The following is an 18,010-nucleotide window of genomic DNA, read 5'->3' on the forward strand; positions in this document are numbered from 1 at the left end:
GGGCGGGGCAAACAAACAGTACATAAGCCCAGGCCCTTGGGCAGGGCGGGACAGCAAGCAGTTCAGGGCTCAGACCCTTAGCGCTGGGGTGAGGGGGAGACTGCCACCCGTGAGTGGGGTGGCAGGGGGGACACAGGCCCACCCACTCCACTGTGTCCCAGCCCGGGGACCTAACAGCGGCAGGCCATCTGCTGCTGTGTCAGTGGGGATCCTGGCCGCAACACACTGACATTGGCTCGGGGTCTCCTGCAGCCAGACTGGGGTCAGCTACCCCCGGGCCACTTCCAATCTCCCCCTCCGTTGGTACCTGGGTATCACCAGCGTCTTCCGCAGTGTCCCACACCATGGGCTCCTCAGGATACTGAGCGCTGGGTAAGCTGGGCTGTTCCTCGGGATACCGGGCGCGGGGAAGCTCAGGCAGCTCCTCAGGATACCGGGCGAGGGGGAGGCCCGGCCTGTCCTCCTCAGAGTAGCGAGCACGAGGCAGGCTCAGCCCAGAGGGAGCTAGGGCACCAGCGTCTGTCTTCTCTGGCGGCCAGCGGTCAACTGAGCGCTGGGGCTGGGCTTTTATACTTCCTGTCCCACCCCTTGAATTCCGGGGGGCGGGAACAGGCGGCGGTGGCTCCGCCCACTTCGGCGTCTGTTCTGGCTCGGCCCTCTCAGGCGCGGCGGGGAGCCAGGCCGCCTCACTACACTGTGTTAATGTAGGGAGTTTCCTGAGTAGATGGTGCAGTTTTTTAGTATATTCCTCAGTGGGATCTGAGGAAAGTGGCCTGTAGAATTTGGTATTGGAGAGTTGTCTGGCAGCCTCCTTCTGGTAGACTCCTGAGGGTCACAATGACAGTCTGGACCTATGCATAGAATGCTTCTGCCGACGTGCACAGGCAGAAATTGTGGAAAAACAACATTGCTTGCCTCATAACCTAAGTCGTGCAGAACGCAATGCCATCCACAGCCTCAGAAATAACCCTGACGTGATAATCAAAGAGGCTGATAACGGAGGTGCTGTTGTCATAATGAACACGTCTGACTACCAGAAGTCAAGAAAATCATTATTTATTGGGTGATTGTGAAACAATAACTCCATGATCCAAGGATTTTATTCAGTGATAGACCTGGAAACATACAAATTACAGAGCCAGCCACACAGAGTGGCATAAGGGCAGCTGTTGCTGCTAAAGCCAGAAATATCACAGCAAGACAAAGCGTCCCTGCGATGCACATCCCATGCGGCCCCCTTAAGTGCAAATGGCCCCTCATTGGCAGGTGGCTGGAAAACATGCTCCATAGCTTGTTAAGGCGCTTTCTGAGGTGCTCGGACCTGCATGTCACAGCCCAGCCTATCCATGGGCCCGCTTACAAATCCACCTGAAAGGCCGAAAGCACTTGGCATCATTCCACAAATTCTGGTTTCTTGGGTCGGTATGAACACAGTCTTCTCCAACACCTCTCTCCGGATCGTAATTGTTTGGCTCATTCTCCGCCCAGAACCTACGGATCAGAGTGTTAATGTCTCAGGGGAGAACCACAGCCAGTTCCCGAGCTCAGTTCTGCTCTGTGGACTCTGTTGTTGGCAGGGGACCAAGACACCCAGCAATGACGCGGTGAAGCGATGCACCCCCCAGCCACCCCTCAGAGTTCTCCACAGCTCTTGTGGCCATGGTAACGAAGGGCTTCTGATGGCCCGGGGTAGCAACTGCCCTGCGCCTGACAGGCCAGCAAAGAGCCAAAGTCAGTGTGTGGCTCCAAACGCTGAGCAGCAGCAACTCAGATCTCAGTGCCCAGAACCAGAGCAGGTGGCACAGCACGTCCCAGGCACCCCCGAGGTGGGAACGCAGGAACGGGAAGAGAGGGCAGCGGGGGTCAGTCATTAACTTCTCCCTGGCCCTGCTTATGGGCCTCGCCCACAGCCGCCTGAGGTCACTGCACCGACTGCAGCTGGCTCCGGCCATGCCCCCGGCCCCACAGCCTCCCCGTGCCCAGCCTGACCGAGGGGAGAGCGCAGCGCAATCCCAAGGAGAGCGGGAACCTGCCGCTCACGCCAGACTCCCCTGGCTGCACTGAGTCGACTTGGGGCCAGATCCTCAGCTGGTGTAAATCCCTGTGGTTCATTCAAGTCAATGCCGAGTTACCCCAGGGGAGGCTCTGGCCCTGGGTCTCAGTGGGCACTGAACACACACTCCGTGTTGAGGCTCCTGCTCTAAGCAAAGGGGCATTAGCAGAAATTCCTGAGAGGATTCACTGCTGTCTTGGCAGCACCCGGGGGCCTCCCTCAGGATCGGGACCACTGTGCCGGGTGCTGCATAGACACCAGGGGCCATACAGACCCTGCCCGACAGAGCTTGTGACCAATCGTGTAATAAATAATCACGTCTCTCAAGCTTTACTCACCCCCTGCTTGCGTCTGCTCTGTATTCTGTGCCATCCACCCAGCGCCAGCTGCCTTCTGTCCCCAGGTCGGTGAGTCCAATCCAGTGATCTTGTCCCTTGGTCTCATTGGAGAGAAACTCCTGCACAACACAGTTTGCAGCATGTGCAGGTCACCCAAGAAAGGCTGCAGGATGCAGCCGCAGCTGCCTGGGCTGAACAGATTTTGGGGGAGAGGAAAGGGCGTCTGGTGGTGTGAGCAGGGCACTGGGCAGTGGGAGACGCGGTGTCCTGCCCCCAACGCTGACAGTGACTAGCTGGGAGACCCTGAGGGAGCCCTGGAGCAGCTCTGTGTCTGTGTCTGTATCTGTATCTGCCTGGGGCTAGCAGCAGGGACCTGTCTCAGAACACTCCCCCCACGGCCCCCTCGGAGCTGGGCTGCAGAAGGTACTGACGGGCACCTCAGAGTTCACACCAGCCCCCTGCCCTTGCAGGAGGCAAAGCTCGGAGCAGAGAACTGGGTGCAAAGTCTGGCCCTGCCAGAGGGTGGGATTTTCCTCTTCCGAAAGTGCCGCAGAGGCCTGGGGTGAGGGCTGCAGTGGGCACGTGGGGAGAGAGGATTCTCTGAGAGGTGCATGGCCCCTTGCACACAAGCCTTCCAGATACAGGCTTCTAGATTGTCCATCAGGAGCTCAGGCCTGGGGAGAGGGATCAAAGGGGTCCTCACTGGGAAAGGCCATTGGGTTTGCAGGAAATGCTACGTTGGAAGTAGTGACAATCAGAAATGAGCCTGACCCCAAATCCCCCTCCTCCCCCGGCACCCCAGATCCTGGCTCTGTTCCTCTGCCCATCTCTGCTTTTAAACTCATGGGTGAATGCCCTGAGTCAGGTACTAAGGCTTCGCATCCTCTCCGATAGTTTGCCAAAAGGCACATCGCAGAAGTGGAACCTCAGCTCCCACCTCCTTCTGGTGTGAAACAAGGCACTGACCCATAATCCAAGCCCCTCGGAGCTTCCTACACTCACCTGTTCCTCCTGGGAGGAGACAGAGGTCAGGTGTAAGTTCCAAGACACACAGAATTGCTCGGCCTCGTCCCACGACTTTTTTCCTTTTGAAAAGTAATAGAGGTTCCCACCGTAAAACCTCCAGCCCCTGGGGAGCATTTTTAGCATGTCACCTAGGAGCAGAGACTGAGGTGAGACATCCGGCCTAATGTCACAGGGACACACGCAGGGAGCTCAGGGTTTCTAGTGCTGCATTTCCCCTGGGAGCTGCCTCCAGCCCAGGGAGCTTCTGAATCCTGATTCTGCAGCATTACAATAAGTAACTTTTGTGGCCACATGATGGATCCCACAGAGTGCTGCAGAAAGCAGACACCACGGGGTCACTCCCCCAGCACTGAAATGCAGCTGCATCTGGGCTGGAGCATGGGCGCTAGTCCCAGTGCAGAGCAGCACTGCTGTAATGGGAAAGGGGAGACTCACTATTCAGCTGAGCTGGCAGCGGGAATTCAGGAGGGGGAATGTAGCTGCCCAAGGTGGAAGATCTCCTGGTTTTGCATCAACAATTTTCAATGATCATAAGTGGTGAAGGTCTCGGGTCTTTTGCACTTTGGCACCTCCCCCAACACCCTGCCGGGGGCGCTGGCTCAGGGATGGTTCTGAAAGTAACACCCCATACGCTGAAATGCCAGGGTCACTTTCTGCCTGTGACCTGACGGGTTTGGAGCATTTAAAGAAGAGCTGATAGCTGGGTGCTCCCATTAGGCTAACGAGGCCTAGGGTGTAATTTAACTCCACACTGATCACCACGGTGTGGGCACAGGTTCAGTCACCGGTGATTTTCAATGGAAGAGAACTCGGGGCTGGAGAAAGTTGCTGCGTTGTCAGCCTGGGAGCCTGAAATCCTCCGTTCATCCTCAGCACCAGCAGAAACGGCACCAGCCAGCACTGTAGCTAGTACTTACTGCAGCGACCTTGCACTGCTGCTCGCGCTGCACTGATGTTGTCCAGCCAGATCTGGATTTCTCCATATGCTGCACTGATGTTGTCCAGCCGGATCTGGATTTCTCCGTATGCTGCACTGACGTTACCCAGCTGGGTTTTCAGCAGCCGGTCTCCTGCCTGCGCTTCATCCAATAGCTGCAGACCTAGAAGAAAGTCACAGCGACGTCAGTGGAGATGCAGAACACTTGATTATCAGCACGTGCAGTAGAGCAGCACCTGCAGGCCCCTGTGTGCCAGGCGCTGTACGGACAGGAGGGGACAGTCCCTGCTCTCAACAGCTCACAGTCAAAATAAACGCGAGGTGGGAGAAATAAAGGATGATTTTCCTGCTGGGGAACCGAGGTGCAGGGAGAGGTGCCCAAGATCACACAGGAAGTTTGCAACAGAGCTGGGAATTGACCCCAGCTCTCCTGAATTCTAGCCCTGTCCCCCCAATCTCCCCAGCCACCTCTTCCCAATTTCTCCCCCCCTGTGAGCTGTGAGCGGGTCCCCTGCAGCATGGGGCAGGGCTGGGGCTGCAAGAACATCCATGGCCCCGAGCCCTGGCCCTGGGCTCCAGGCCAGGATTTTGAACAGCCCAGCGTTCAGGCGAGTTCTGTGCCGGGGTTTAGTTCAGGCCCATTTTCTGACTGGACGCTGAATAACCTGATCCATGGACGGGTTTGTATGTGCAGCCCTGTGCCCGACAGACAGACAGTTGTGAGACGTGGCCACAAGGGGGCGCTCTGCCTCCAGCAATGGGACTGTGGCAGGTACCCAAATTATTGGAGCTGCACAGGGAGGGCTCCGGGACTGGGGGGCAAATGGAGACCCACGAGTGCAGCTCCACTGACGTCCTGCTTACACCAGGGTCTGAATTCGGCCCTGTGTGTCTCATGAGCTGCATCCGTCTTTCCCGCCAATGCAACCCTGACAATACAGGGGCCAAGGTGAAAACTATGAAGCGAAGGGAGCAACGGAGAAAGGACGGAAGATGGTGACCACTAGGCATCCTGCGCAGGATCATGGGGTGGATGCAGCCAGCCTGCCACTGCCAGGAATGGAGGTAGGAGGGAGCCTGGAGCAGCCACGCGTCCCTGGGAACAGAGCCTCCGCTGGTAGAGGAAGGTGCAGAGCAGCAGCTCATTAGACGGGGGATGGGACCACCTGGCAGGGAAGTCTATGGAGAGGAGCAGGAGGATGCCAGGCACCCACCATCCCTGTAGGCAGGAGAGTGCTCAGCTTCCAGGCCAAGGGAGGGAGCTGACCCACCCTGATGCCTAAGACCCTCGTCCTGCGACTTACTGTCCGATCCCTTTGCTGACGCGTCCGAGGCGTCGTCAGGCTGCAGAGAGACTTGGAGCTTCTGCACCGCTTCTTCAACCGCTTGCAGCTTGCTCTGTGCCCGGAGATCTAGAAATCACACGTCTGCAGGTCAGCGACCGAACCGAACTGCGGCTGGAGACCAGCCGCGCCCAGAGAAGGAACATGCCCCGAGCGCGAGGCTGTTCTCTATGACGTCTTTTATTTTAATCTTGGACAGTTTCCCTCCCGAGGAGGGACACCGGCACAGCCAAGGCCCCGTTCGGGGCTCTCTCCTGGTGTATGTCACAGAGCAGGGACCTGGAGCGGCCGGCTTCAGCCTCATGAGAGGTGGCTCCCTCCTGCTCCTCGCCCGGGCCCGGCTGCCAGAGAGAGCGGCCGAATGTGCTGGGGGGAGGCAGGGCGGGAGAAGGACAAAGCCCCCCGCAGGTAACTCTGGCGGGGCAGGGAGTGCATGGTGGCCCTGGGCTGGGCGCGGGGGTCGCTGGGCAGAGGAGACACGTAGGGCGATCACGTGTCCTCCCCTTTAGATTGGGGTCCCCCAGCACGGGGAGGCACCAGTCGTCTTTGCCACTCACTGCCCCTAAGGAACAGGGGCTTGTCTCCCCTCTCCTCCAAGAACTCTCCACTCCAGCTCCCTGTTTTCAGCTGTTCGCTGGCTCCAGGGCAGGGACTCTTTGGCAGAGCAGGGAATTAAACCCAGCAGTCTGAGCCCCCAGACAAGTGCCCGAACCACTGGGCCGTCCGGTCTCTCCGTAGGGCATTTCAATTGTGCCATGAGGATGCCTGGGGCTGAGGCTCGTGCTGGTGATATGTGGTCAGGAACGGACCCAGCGTGACCCTCAGAGCGCAGGTTGAACATGTGGAGCTGCCACATGTGATCTGAAGTCCCTGAGGTGATGCTCAGGCAGGATGAAGTTCACCCAGACCATCCCTGACAGGTGGTAGTCTCACCTGTCCTTAAAAACCTCCCATGATGGGGATTCCACAGCCTCCCCAGGTGACCTGTGCCAGTGCTGGACCATCGTTAGACTTAGAAAGTCTGTGCTAGTATCAAACCACCAGGGCAGGTTCTTACAGCTCCATTCGAACTCCCTGGAGCAGGAGATTTATTTGGAGGGACAGACTGAAACATGATCAATATTCTGCTGAAATATGTTCCCCTCCCCTGCCTAGTCGAGCCAGCTGGCCTGTATGGAAGTTGGCAAACGTTGGGCTTGGAGCTGCAGTTGAACTTACATAGAAGCGTCACAGCAAGGAGGGACGTGGCCAGGGCCAGACCCAGGAGGAGAAGGACAGCAGTGACGATGCCCCGTGCCCTGTGCCACCAAGGGACTGATGTCTTGGGAGGGTTTCCTTTAAGGAGAAGAAGTTCCATGGAAAGTTACAGCTCAACTGCCACTGACCGAGGAAACTCCACCCCCAATCCAATACCTGCTCAGCCTCCTATCCCCTGAGTGTGGTTAACAGCAACAAAGGAATGAGGCCAAATAAGGTCAGAACCGACCGGAACTTGAATGTGAAAAGCGACCCTCCCTAAATCAGGAGTGACTCTAGTGCCAAGCAGGCGTCCTGTGAGAGGGATCTGGGAGCAGGATGTCCCCCCCTCCCTCAGCATTTCTTGAGAGGGACGTTTAGGGCTTGTGAAGTCCAGGCCCAAATGAATATTTCTAAGTGGTAATAGGTAATAATTGGAGATATACCAATCTCCTAGAACTGGAAGGGACCTTGAAAAGTCATTGAGTCCAACCCCTTACCTTCACTAGCAGGACTAATTTTTGCCCCAGATCCTTAAGTGGTCCCCTCAAAGGCTGAATTTACAACCCTGGGTTTAGTAGGCCAATACCCAAACCACTGAGCTATCCCTCCCCCCTGAAACTTGAAGGGGAACCTGAAACAACTTATGAAATATGAACTCAATAAGGCAGTGAAATGAGGGGAAATGATTCTTTGCAGGAGAAAAGTGGGGCTGACAGCAGCAGTGTGCTCAGAAGGGCTTTTCTACAGCATCCCTGTCTGATAACCCATCCCCAGGATGCTGGGCTCCCCCCTGAAAGGCAGCCAAGGGGCGAATCATACGGCAAAGCGAGAAGACTGTGTCTCCCCTGCACATTAAAGGGAGAAGACTAGAGCTGCATTCGAGCCAGGATCTATGTGTAGACAGAAGTAAGTGTGCTCGGTGTGCTCTGGATTTGGTCACCCCAAGGTGAACGGCAGCTGCTTGGAGACACAAGACTGTCGGATTCTCCTCTCCCTGAAAGTCTCAGCCTGCCACACCCCCTCCCTTTCTGATCTGGGCCTCAGCCATTAGCTCGCGCCGCTCCCCCATGGGGTGTGGTTCCTGGAACCAGCAGACAACACTCAGATGCCCAGATAATCCCCTTACATTGCAGAAGTGGCTTCTCTCACGGTAACCAAAGGGTGAAGCTGCCTCTCACTAATGTACTGAGTTTACAGTTCTCAGCCTTTCCTGAAACAGATTCTGGGAGGAGCTTCTCTGTCACTGAGCGCACACTACATTTTTCCTTATGTTTTCATAGAATCACAGAATATCAGGGTTGGAAGGGACCTCAGGAGGTATCTAGTCCAACCCCCTGCTCAAAGCAGGGCCAATCCCCAACTAAATCATCCCAGCCAGGGCTTTGTCAAGCCTGACCTTAAAAACCTCTAAGGAAGGAGATTCCATCACCCCCATAGGTAACCCATTCCAGTGCTTCACCACCCTCCTAGTGAAATAGTGTTTCCTAATATCCAACCCCGACCTCCCCCACTGCAATTTGAGACCATTGCTCCTTGTTCTGTCGTCTGCCACCACTGAGAACAGTCTAGATACGTCTGTGATGAAGTGGAAGTGCAAAAAACGGCTGCCCCAAAAGCAGAACTGCGCAGCCTCAAAAAAAAAAAATGCCCAGCCCTGGTGCAGGCTCTTGGAAAGCTGCAGCTGTATCATTTTGGGCAGCACTTTACTGTGTATACTGACCACTCTCCTCCGACGTGGCGGCATCAAATGCAAGGGGCTGAGGCCAAGCTGCTTGGAACAGACACACCTGTTCAGAGGGTGGCCCCGGTCAAGCTGGGGGCTGTTAACCAAGAGAGCCCAAATTGCAGCCCTCCAAATTGGAGCGCTGGGAAAAGACCCAATCCCAGTTTAAACCCCAGGGGTATTGGGGTGGCAAAAGGGCCCGGGCTGCATGAACCTTCCCACACGCAGCCTGCAAGCGCCATCAAGCACAACAGACCCACGGGAGGGGGTGAAACTGGACTGTCCTGGTGTAACTCACTCCAAGGAATGGGAGAGATGCTGGGGCACCCATGGAAACGTTGCTGGGTTCAAACTTCCCCAGGTCACTGGCTAAACTGACCTCGCTCAGTTCGGTCTCGAAGAGGGGAGAGATGTGACAAAATGGGGCTGTTCTTAATGTTTCCTCTGAATACTGTGTGGGTGCCTCAGTTTCTAACCGGACACTCTGTCGCCTAACAACTAAACCTCTGTTTTACTGGCTGGATAAGTGTCACGTCTAACTGAAAAGTGGGGGTGTGTGCAGGACCCTCTGGCTTCCCCAGAACCCTGCTGTCACAGAGTGTGGGGGAGTCCGGGCCCGGCACCCCCGGCATCCTGCAATTCACCATGACTGTCAGCCAGCCAGTAAAGCAGAAGGTTTATTTAGACGACAGGAACAGAGTCCAAAACAGGTCTTACCGGTACAGACAACAGGACCTCCTGTAGTTAGGTCCATCTGTGGGCCCCAGGGAGGCCACAGCCCCGTTGGGAAGCCCAAGCCCCATCGGGGCTCCCCTCCATTTCCCAGCCAGCTCCCAAACTGAAACTCCCTCCAGCCTCTCACTCAGCCTCCCCCCGGCTCCTCCCCCAGCCTCTGTCCTTTGTCCAGTGTCCCGGGCAGAGGTGTCACCTGGCCTCCAACCCCCCTCCTGGGGTCTCAGGTTACATGCTCAGGTATCTCCCTTCCCCAGTGCAGCCGTCCCAGCACAACTCCCCTGCACCCTTCCCAGGTCAATACTCCCCTCTCAGCATTCACATCACACAGCCGGAACATTCCCACTTCCTCACACCTGCCTGGGCAGACTCGCTGTGGGAAGCGCACAAAGGGGCATATGCTACATGCTCCCAGAAGAGACCCAGGAGGTGAAGCCGTGTGAGCTTCTTGCCCTGAAGACAGTCTGCTCCATGGGAGAGGAGGCTCCCCAAAGTCCTGACTGGCTTTGTGGGGAGCAGTTCCAGAGCATCGCCCGGGGACTCCGTAACACCGTCCTCTTTGGAACCCCCTTTCAGGGAGTTGAAAGCAGCTATCAAATCCCCCCTCACTCTTCTCTTCTGCAGACTAAATAATCCCAGTTCCCTCAGCCTCTCCTCATAAGTCATGTGCTCCAGCCCCCTAATCATTTTTTTTTGCCCTCCGCTGGACTCTTTCCAATTTTTCCACATCCTTCTTGTAGTGTGGGGCCCAAAACTGGACACAGTACTCCAGATGAGCCTCATCAATGCCGAATAGAGGGGAATGATCACATCCCTCGATCTGCTGGCAGTGCTCCTACTTATACAGCCCAAAATGCCATTAGCCTTCCTGGCAACAAGGGCACACTGCTGACTCATAGCCAGCTTTTCCTTTGTTGCTGCAGAGAGCCTAGCTGAGCTCGGTGCATAGCTGCAGCTGCCTACTGAATCTCACATCCTCACCCGCACCCTCCACTTCCGTCAGCCCCGTCTCCCTGCCTGTCTCCTGACCCTTCCTGGGCGTCTTTCATGTGTTCAAATCCAGAACAGCTGGCACATGGCATCTGGATTGCACTGAAACCAAAGGGGATAAACAGGCCCTTGTCCAGCTGACACCTGCCCAACCAAACATAAGAATGTGAGAACGGCCAGACTGGGTCAGACCAAAGGTCCATCTACCCCAGCATCCTGTCTGCCGACAGTGAACAGTGCCAGGTGCCCCAGAGGGAATGAACAGAACAGGGAATCATCAAGTGATCCAGCCCCTGTCGCCCATTCCCAGCTTCTGGCAAAGGGGCTAGGGACACCATCCCTGTCCATTCTGGCTAATAATCAATCATGGACCTATCCTCCATGAACTTATCTAGTTCTTTTTTGAACTCTGTTATGGTCTTGGCCTTCACAATATCCTCTGATAAGGAGTTCCACAGGTTAACTGTGCATTTTGTGAAGAAATACTTCCTTTTGTTTATTTTGTTTGTTTGTTTTAAACCTTCACTTGGTGACCCCTAGTTCTTGTGTTATGAGAAGGAGTAAATAACACTTCCTTATTTACTTTCTCCACACCAGTCATGATTTTATAGATCTCAGTCATATCCTCCCATAGTCGTCTCTTTTCCAAGCTGAAAAGTCCCAGTCGTATTAATCTCTCCTCATATGGAAGCCGTTCCATACTCCTAATCCCTTTTCTGAACCTTTTCCAATTCCAATAGATCCGTTTTGAGATGGGGCAACCACATCTGCACGCAGTATTCAAGACGTGGGTGTACCATGGATTTATATAGAGGCAATATGATATTTTCTGTCCCTTTCTTAATGATCCCGAACATTCTGTTCGCTTTTTTGAAGCCGCTGCACATTGAGTGGATGTTTTCAGAGAACTATCCACAGTGACTCCAAGATCCCTCTCTTGAGTGGAAACAGTTAATTCAGACCCCATCGTGTTATAAGTACAGTTGGGATTATGTTTTCCAATGTGCGTTACTTTGCATTAATCAACATTGAATTTCATTTGCCATTTTGTTGCCCAGTCACCCAGCCAAAGCCCTGAGAGGGGCCCCTTGTGCTGGGAGCTTTAGAAAAACAGCCTGGTCCTTATCTCAGCACTTCCAGCTCCATTTGCTCCTTGTCCTTGGAGGAACAGGTTCCCTCCCCATCCCCGAGCCCTGGGGAAAACCCTTCTCTGCTAACACAGCTACATCTCCCTGCCCCTGCTCACGGTCACACGCGTGTGCTCAGGCAGGGAAGGGGCAGAAGGTAAGGAAAGGAGGTGTCACTGTGAAATGGGGGGGATGAGAGGGAGCTGGTCCCCAGAGATGGGGGCTGTGAGGATTCGACCCTGGTGATCTCCTCCTGGGAGAGGCTGATGGTAGCAGTGAGCTGGGGAGGGGGAGCCTGGCTGGCTTTTATGGCCAGCCCATGGCACTGCGCTGCCCGGCAGGAGGCTGGGATGCTGTGCAGGGACTCCCATCTCTCCCCCTGTGCCCTTCTCCCGTTGGGGACTGGCAGGGGAGAGAACGCACTGGGAAGCACTGACCGAGCACCCTCGCCCACTGCCCGTGGTGCTGTCTGGCCAGCACAAGGCTGAGCTCTGGGTTCGTGGTCAGTGGAGCAAGCGGTCGCTGCCCAGGACGCTCTGCAGAGACCGCAAAGCCAAGGAGAGGCCAGCGGGAGTCCAGGGTCCGGTGCAGCCTCTTGTGCTTACCTTTGGGCTGGGGAGCAGCTTTCGTCATCGGCATGTTCGCATAGATATCCTCATCCGCCATTGTCCTGCCTTCCCGCTGAGCCGAGCCCCTGATCACTGGCCTGTGGGTCCCTTCAGCAGCCTGCTGGGTTAGAGCCTCCCTCTGACAGCAGCCCTGGCCCAGAAATAGAAATGGGAAGTGATGCCTGGTGGTTGGATGAGGGAAGGAGGGGTAGTGGGAGGTCTGGAGAAAAGAGGTGGTTGGACGGGGGAGGGCATGGAGGGGAGAGACGGGTGCATGAGGAAAGGAGGCGTGAGGGAAGAAGGCTGCACTCTGTCAGCAGCACCTGGCCATAGGTGCTGGATCTAGGGGGGCTGTGGTTTCCTCTCCCCTCCTGGGATACCCCCAGCTCCGCCCCAGCCATGGCATCCTGCTCTGTGTCCTGGCCCACTTGTGTTGTGGGGCCTCCAGCGTCATCCCGCTGAAGCACGGTGAGGGGCAGGCTGGGGGCAGTGTGGGGCCAGGCCTGTGTCCTGCTCCTTGCCTCCGGACCACGTCCCCTCCCCTCTGACCATGGCACCCTGGGCAGTCACCCACATCGCCCGCCCCGAAGGCCGGCCCTATCCTGGGGCATCCACGACTGTCCAAATCTGCATCTTTTTCCTATGTGTGACCATCCACGGGTGGGAGTTCTGCTGTCCAAAGAGACAGACCCTGCTCACTGCTCCGGCGGTGACATGGGATGAGAGGGGGCACGTGTGGAATCAAAGGTTAGCATGTTACACAAGCACTCCTGGTGAGTACGAGCAGCACTGGTACAAGCAGCCAAGTGGGCACACGCCCAGCGATACACAAACGTTGGTGGCTGAACGCTGACATGACTTTGTAGCGTAGACACGGCCTCGGTCGCCATCTCTGGGGCTGTACAGGAGGTTTCCAGGAAGGACAAGCAGCCTTGCAGGCTTTTTCCTCTCCACTGATCACTCCCAGTTTGTCGAGTTTTGCTGGGAAACTTCCCCAGCCAGGCTGAGTTCAGCCTCCAGCTCCCTGGGTGAGACCAGTCCGCACATGGTCAGCCCTGCTCTGGCTGCGAGTCCAGGGCTGCTGCCTGCTGGGGGTGTGTCTGGGCGCTGGGCTAGGAGACGACAGTTTGGATGTTAGTGTAGTTGTGTAACCTGCACCTTGAGCCCTGCACCCCTTTGTGGGGAGGGGAAATCCTGGGATCGACGCAGCCTGACTCTTGCCTGAGGAGGATCCCAGCCAGCAGAGACCAGCCCCTCTGCAGTGACCGAGGGGTCCAGAGTGAGCTCTGACCCTGAGGATCATTCATGGAGTTTGTGAGGGCACCAGGGAATTTATTTTGGGGACACCCTACTCCCTGAACTGTGTCCTCAAGCCAGGGAGTGACAGTTTGGGGATTTTATAACCTGCTGCTTATTAAACCTGTGGAAGGACTTACCACCTCCTCCCACTTGTGAGTCCTTTGGGTTGTACTGAACCCAGCCAGCCACACGGCTAAACCACTGCAGAGACAATCTAGTGGTCATAGGTCATCAAAGGCCCCAACAAAGTACGGCACCGACGGGACACTGATCTTAAATTTCATACATCAGGGCACGTGACGTGACTGGGGAAAGTCACGGGTATTAGCAGTGTTTTACCCTGTTATGGTATGTTTGTCTCCTGTTTAATACAATTACTGTGTTGAATACATTGGATGTGTTTGTGTTATTTCTTGGGAGTCTCCAACGATCTGGCAAGTAAGTGGGAGTTCCCCTGTGGTAAGAATTTTCCGCCCAAGCTACCCTGGTGACCCTGCCAGGAAGGAGCGAGGCGGCTGAGGCACCGCCAAATAAATTCATAGGGAAAACTAGAGAAGATTCACCCTGCTGCGGGGGTGGCAGGATCCAGGAGAACCCAGACCTGTCCATCAACTCCTGTAAGCCAACTGGCATTAAAGAAGGTGACCAGGTGGAGCGGGGGCGCTACATGGGAATTGCTGCTGGCCGAACGGGGCTTTGGACTGGTGTTTGCTGAGGAGATTCTGAAGTGCTGGGTGGGGACGGAGAGGCCGCCATTCTCCTCAGGCCCCGGAGAGTCCAAAGGGGGGACACATACATTTGGAGCCCCCCCCCCACAGAGACTGGGACATGATCAGTGTGAGGTCAGAGGGGAATGCTCGGAAGGTGTGGTCCAAACTCCACAAATGAGTGTTGTGTTGTTACCTTGCACTGAAATACATGCAACAGCAACAGCACCGGGAGTCTCTGTAAGGAACCCCACAGATTTACTGCCGGACCGCGCTGCTGACGGGACTGAAAAGTGTCCCGCATACTGTCTGCGAGGGGCTGTGTGTGTGTTAAACGTTTGCTCACTAAGAAATTGTCTGGGACTCTCTGAGCTGACTGGCAGCTGTCCTTAACCCGTACAGGCAGGGGCTGGTACCGTAGCTCTGAGCTTCAGTTCTGTGCAAAACTTTTCTTTTTTGAAGTCCTGAAAAAACAGAGCTCAGGCCTGCGCTTCAGCAGGGAGTTGTGCAGGAGCGGGCTGGCCCTTTTAGGGGATTTGGGCTCAGCCCCATCAGTGTGCAGTTAGCCCCCACCCCAGTGATGGTTTGGGACACTGGCTGGATCAGACATCACATGATGGTAGCCTGGGGCAGGGGCAGGGCTGCTTGTAAAATGGAGCCTGCTGTCTCACAGAGGGGAGACAAGAGGCTCAGAAAGACATAGGGAGCTGGTGGGTGAGGCCCAAAGTCTTGCAAGGGGCTGGTTAAAATCCCTCACTCAGGGAGAACTGGTGCCCGGTGCCCTGATAGACGGGTAAAGGGCAGAAAGAGACCTGTGGAGGATCCAGAGGGGATCCTGGGAGCACCTTCCCCCACACCAGCCAGAGGGAAAGGCCTGGCTGGAGCTACCTGAGTGAGGGCCAGGAACCAACCCTTAAGGCCTGGTCATCACTGCAGAAGAGGGACGTTAACTCAGAGAATCATATGTAAGCAGAGTCAGGATGAGCTCTACCCTGACATCTGGTGATGAAGTATGGGGAGTGTGGAAAGGAATTTCAGGTATTTGCTTTGGCACACCCACCCCACCTAACATTGCACACAGCTGCCTGGGATGGTTATTCTCACAGCTCTGGGATCCCCATTTTCTTTGATTATTGGGGCAGGAGGAATAAAGTGTTGTCACCCAGATTATGTGAATGAGGAACTATGAGACTGCGTTAGGACAGAGATGTCTCACTATCCATTAAGTAGCACTTGCTAGACGAGGGACATGGGTGCCAAAACCTAGTGAAGGGAGAGAGGTTGGGGACTGGTGTGTGTACCTGATGGTATGGGCCCCTTTTGAGGGCCTGGGACACCAATTGCACTTCCCCCTCTCTCCACTGTTAAAGAGCAGAGCTAATTTTGAATCCTTTAGGAGTCCATCTAGAGGCTGCTGACCTGAATTCACATTGGGCCAATGGTGCACCAGCGCTAGGGCTCCCCTACTACAAGCTGAAATCACTAAGTGCTGAAATCACTAAAAGAGCTAAGCTTACTGAGCTGAGATCACTGAGTGCTGTGTTAACTAGTGGGGGAGCCTGAAGATCTATCGCTAAGTGGCTGGCAGAGCGAAGCAGTTTGCAGCATGTTGCAGCAGCCCACGGAGCAGCGAACGGAGCGGTTTGCGGGGGGCGGCTGGAGCGGCTCACGGGTCGGCTGGAGGAGCGGCACAGCTGGTGGAGTGGAGCTGGTCGTGGGGAAGGCTGCAGCAGAACTCCACGGAGAGGCGGAGCAGTTGGCCCTGGCCCACGTAAGGTGCCCCCTTAACACCCTGTGTGTGTGGGCCCCCCCCATTTCCACCCAGGCGGGGGGGGGTGGTGGTAAAACGCTGCAGATAAACTTTTGAACTCTGGGGTGGCACTGACCAGAGACAGAGACTTTCGGGTTGTTGGACTTTGGGGTGATTGGACATAAGACCCTAAGGGGGAAAGGATATTGCCAAACGTACTTGGAGGTGGGTTTTTGTTGCTTATGGTTTGTGTTATAATCCGGTTTGTGGTGTTTCTCCAACGGGATGCCACATTGTTTCCCTCCTTTATTAAAAGGATTTTGTGACACTCAGACTCCGTGCTTGCGAGTGGGGAAGTATTGCCTCCTAGAGGCGCCCGGGGTGGTGGTATGTAATTGTCCCAGGTCACTGGGTGGGGGCTCGAGCCGGTTTTGCATTGTGTTATTGAAACGGAACCCCTGGATACTGAACCAAGCCCTTGTTGCTGCCAATTCAGAGGGGCAGAAGGGTTACCTGTATTTAATTCATTATCACAATGTATAATTGACTAGTAGAGAACCCAAATCAGGGATGTGTTGTGCCTGACACACCAAGTGAGCATGACAGGTGGCGGAACGGACGGGGAATGGAAGGACCAGGGCAATGAAGACAGGATTAATGGCTACAGAGGTAGCTATTGCACCACTCGATCCTTTCTGACGGTGCCATGTCACCTGAAAGATTAGCAGTAAATAGAGAGAGAGAATAAACCCCACTCTTGTGACTGCAGCACAGAGCACTTGAGAAAGCCATGAGCTGTTTGCAAACACCCCGTGCATAGAACGGGAAGTGAGATTTGTCAGATAAATTGTCTGGTGTGAAATACACTTTTGCCAAGAGTCACAACATCTTTGCTCCTGTTACTGACACAAATGTGGTGTTTGTTGCTGGGCCCAATGAAGCTGGGGGAGAGTTCACCAGATTCTCTACTGACTACAGGTGGTCAACATATTTGATCAACACTTTTTTTTCCCAATGAAAACAGGCTTTTCTGTCAACACGGAGTTCCGCAGGGATAGTTTGATTTTTTGACCAAATCAATTTGGGTTTTCGTTGAAAAAAATCTGAAAACAAAACCAAACCACAAATATTCAGTTGCCATCAACTAAAAATAAACCATGATTTGAGGACTTTAATGGCTCAGACATAGGTTTGATACAGGAGTGGGTGGGTGAGATTCTGTGGCCTGTGTTGTGCAGGAGGTCAGACTAGATGATCATAATGGTCCCTTCTGACCTTAAAGTCTATGATTCTATGATTTCAGTTTTTAGGGGTTTTGTCACAAAAAATGAGGAAAAATGTAGAGAAAGACCTTTGTCTTCAGGAACATTTTTAATAGGAACGAAAAAAACGTTTCGCTTCACTACTGAGTAATGCAGTGTTAGCAGAATTGCCAGCTAAATTCTGATTGCAGAACTGGTATTGCTGGTCATGGAGACACATTGACAAAGAATTCAGCTGATTTTCAGATTCCCAAGCGCAGTTTGTAGCACTGCCAGTTAGAAAAGGAATCAGCTTTTAACTTGAAAAAGGGAACAGCTCGTATTGTGAGCGTGTTGCACGAGTGTCTAGAGGTCACCAGTCAAGACTCAGAGCCCCACTGTGCGGGGTGCTGTACGAACAGAACAATGGTCCTTTCCCAAACTAGCTGACAATGTAAGTGTAGGACAGGAAGCAACAAACACATGGATAAAACTAATACCACAAAGTCACAGGGAGACAGTTATGAGCAATGGCATAAGCACCAGCAGCAGGACACCAACTGCCCAACCAATCCAAAGAGAGAACGAAGATAAAACCCCAGTGAGCCCCATCCCATTTGTAGTTAACTGCTTATACTGCACAGCCTGACTGCAGGCTCTCTCAGTAGCTGAGATACCGTCAAGATTTTAAGGAGCACACGGAGGAATACCCTGTGTCCGGGAAGGGTTATGGAGGTGCCCAGTGGAAATGGAAAATGTAGCTAGATAGATTCAGATGAGAAATACAGCACCAAGGTTTAAACAAGGGCAACTGCCCATTAGAACATCTTACCTAGAGAGGTGGTGGATTCTCCAGCACTTGGAGCCTTAAATCCAGAGTGGATGGCTCCTTCTAAT

General features: G+C 54.5%; 1 protein-coding gene across 1 annotated transcript; it reads right to left on the bottom strand.

Moving 5' to 3' along the window:
* Window positions 1-1,014: 1,014 nt before the first annotated feature.
* Window positions 1,015-12,249, bottom strand: LOC123371097 (C-type lectin domain family 4 member K-like). The gene is made up of 6 exons (XM_045018295.1): window positions 12,114-12,249; window positions 6,916-7,032; window positions 5,659-5,766; window positions 4,335-4,517; window positions 3,394-3,545; window positions 1,015-1,491 (listed from the first exon to the last, which is right to left on the bottom strand). Exons 1-6 carry the CDS (start codon window positions 12,172-12,174, stop codon window positions 1,474-1,476), a joined length of 639 nt encoding a protein of 212 aa, XP_044874230.1. The 5' UTR covers window positions 12,175-12,249; the 3' UTR covers window positions 1,015-1,473.
* Between the last annotated feature and the right edge of the window lie 5,761 nt (window positions 12,250-18,010).

The sequence above is a fragment of the Mauremys mutica genome, chromosome 5, assembly GCF_020497125.1.
Source record: "Mauremys mutica isolate MM-2020 ecotype Southern chromosome 5, ASM2049712v1, whole genome shotgun sequence".
NCBI lineage: Eukaryota > Metazoa > Chordata > Testudines > Geoemydidae > Mauremys > Mauremys mutica.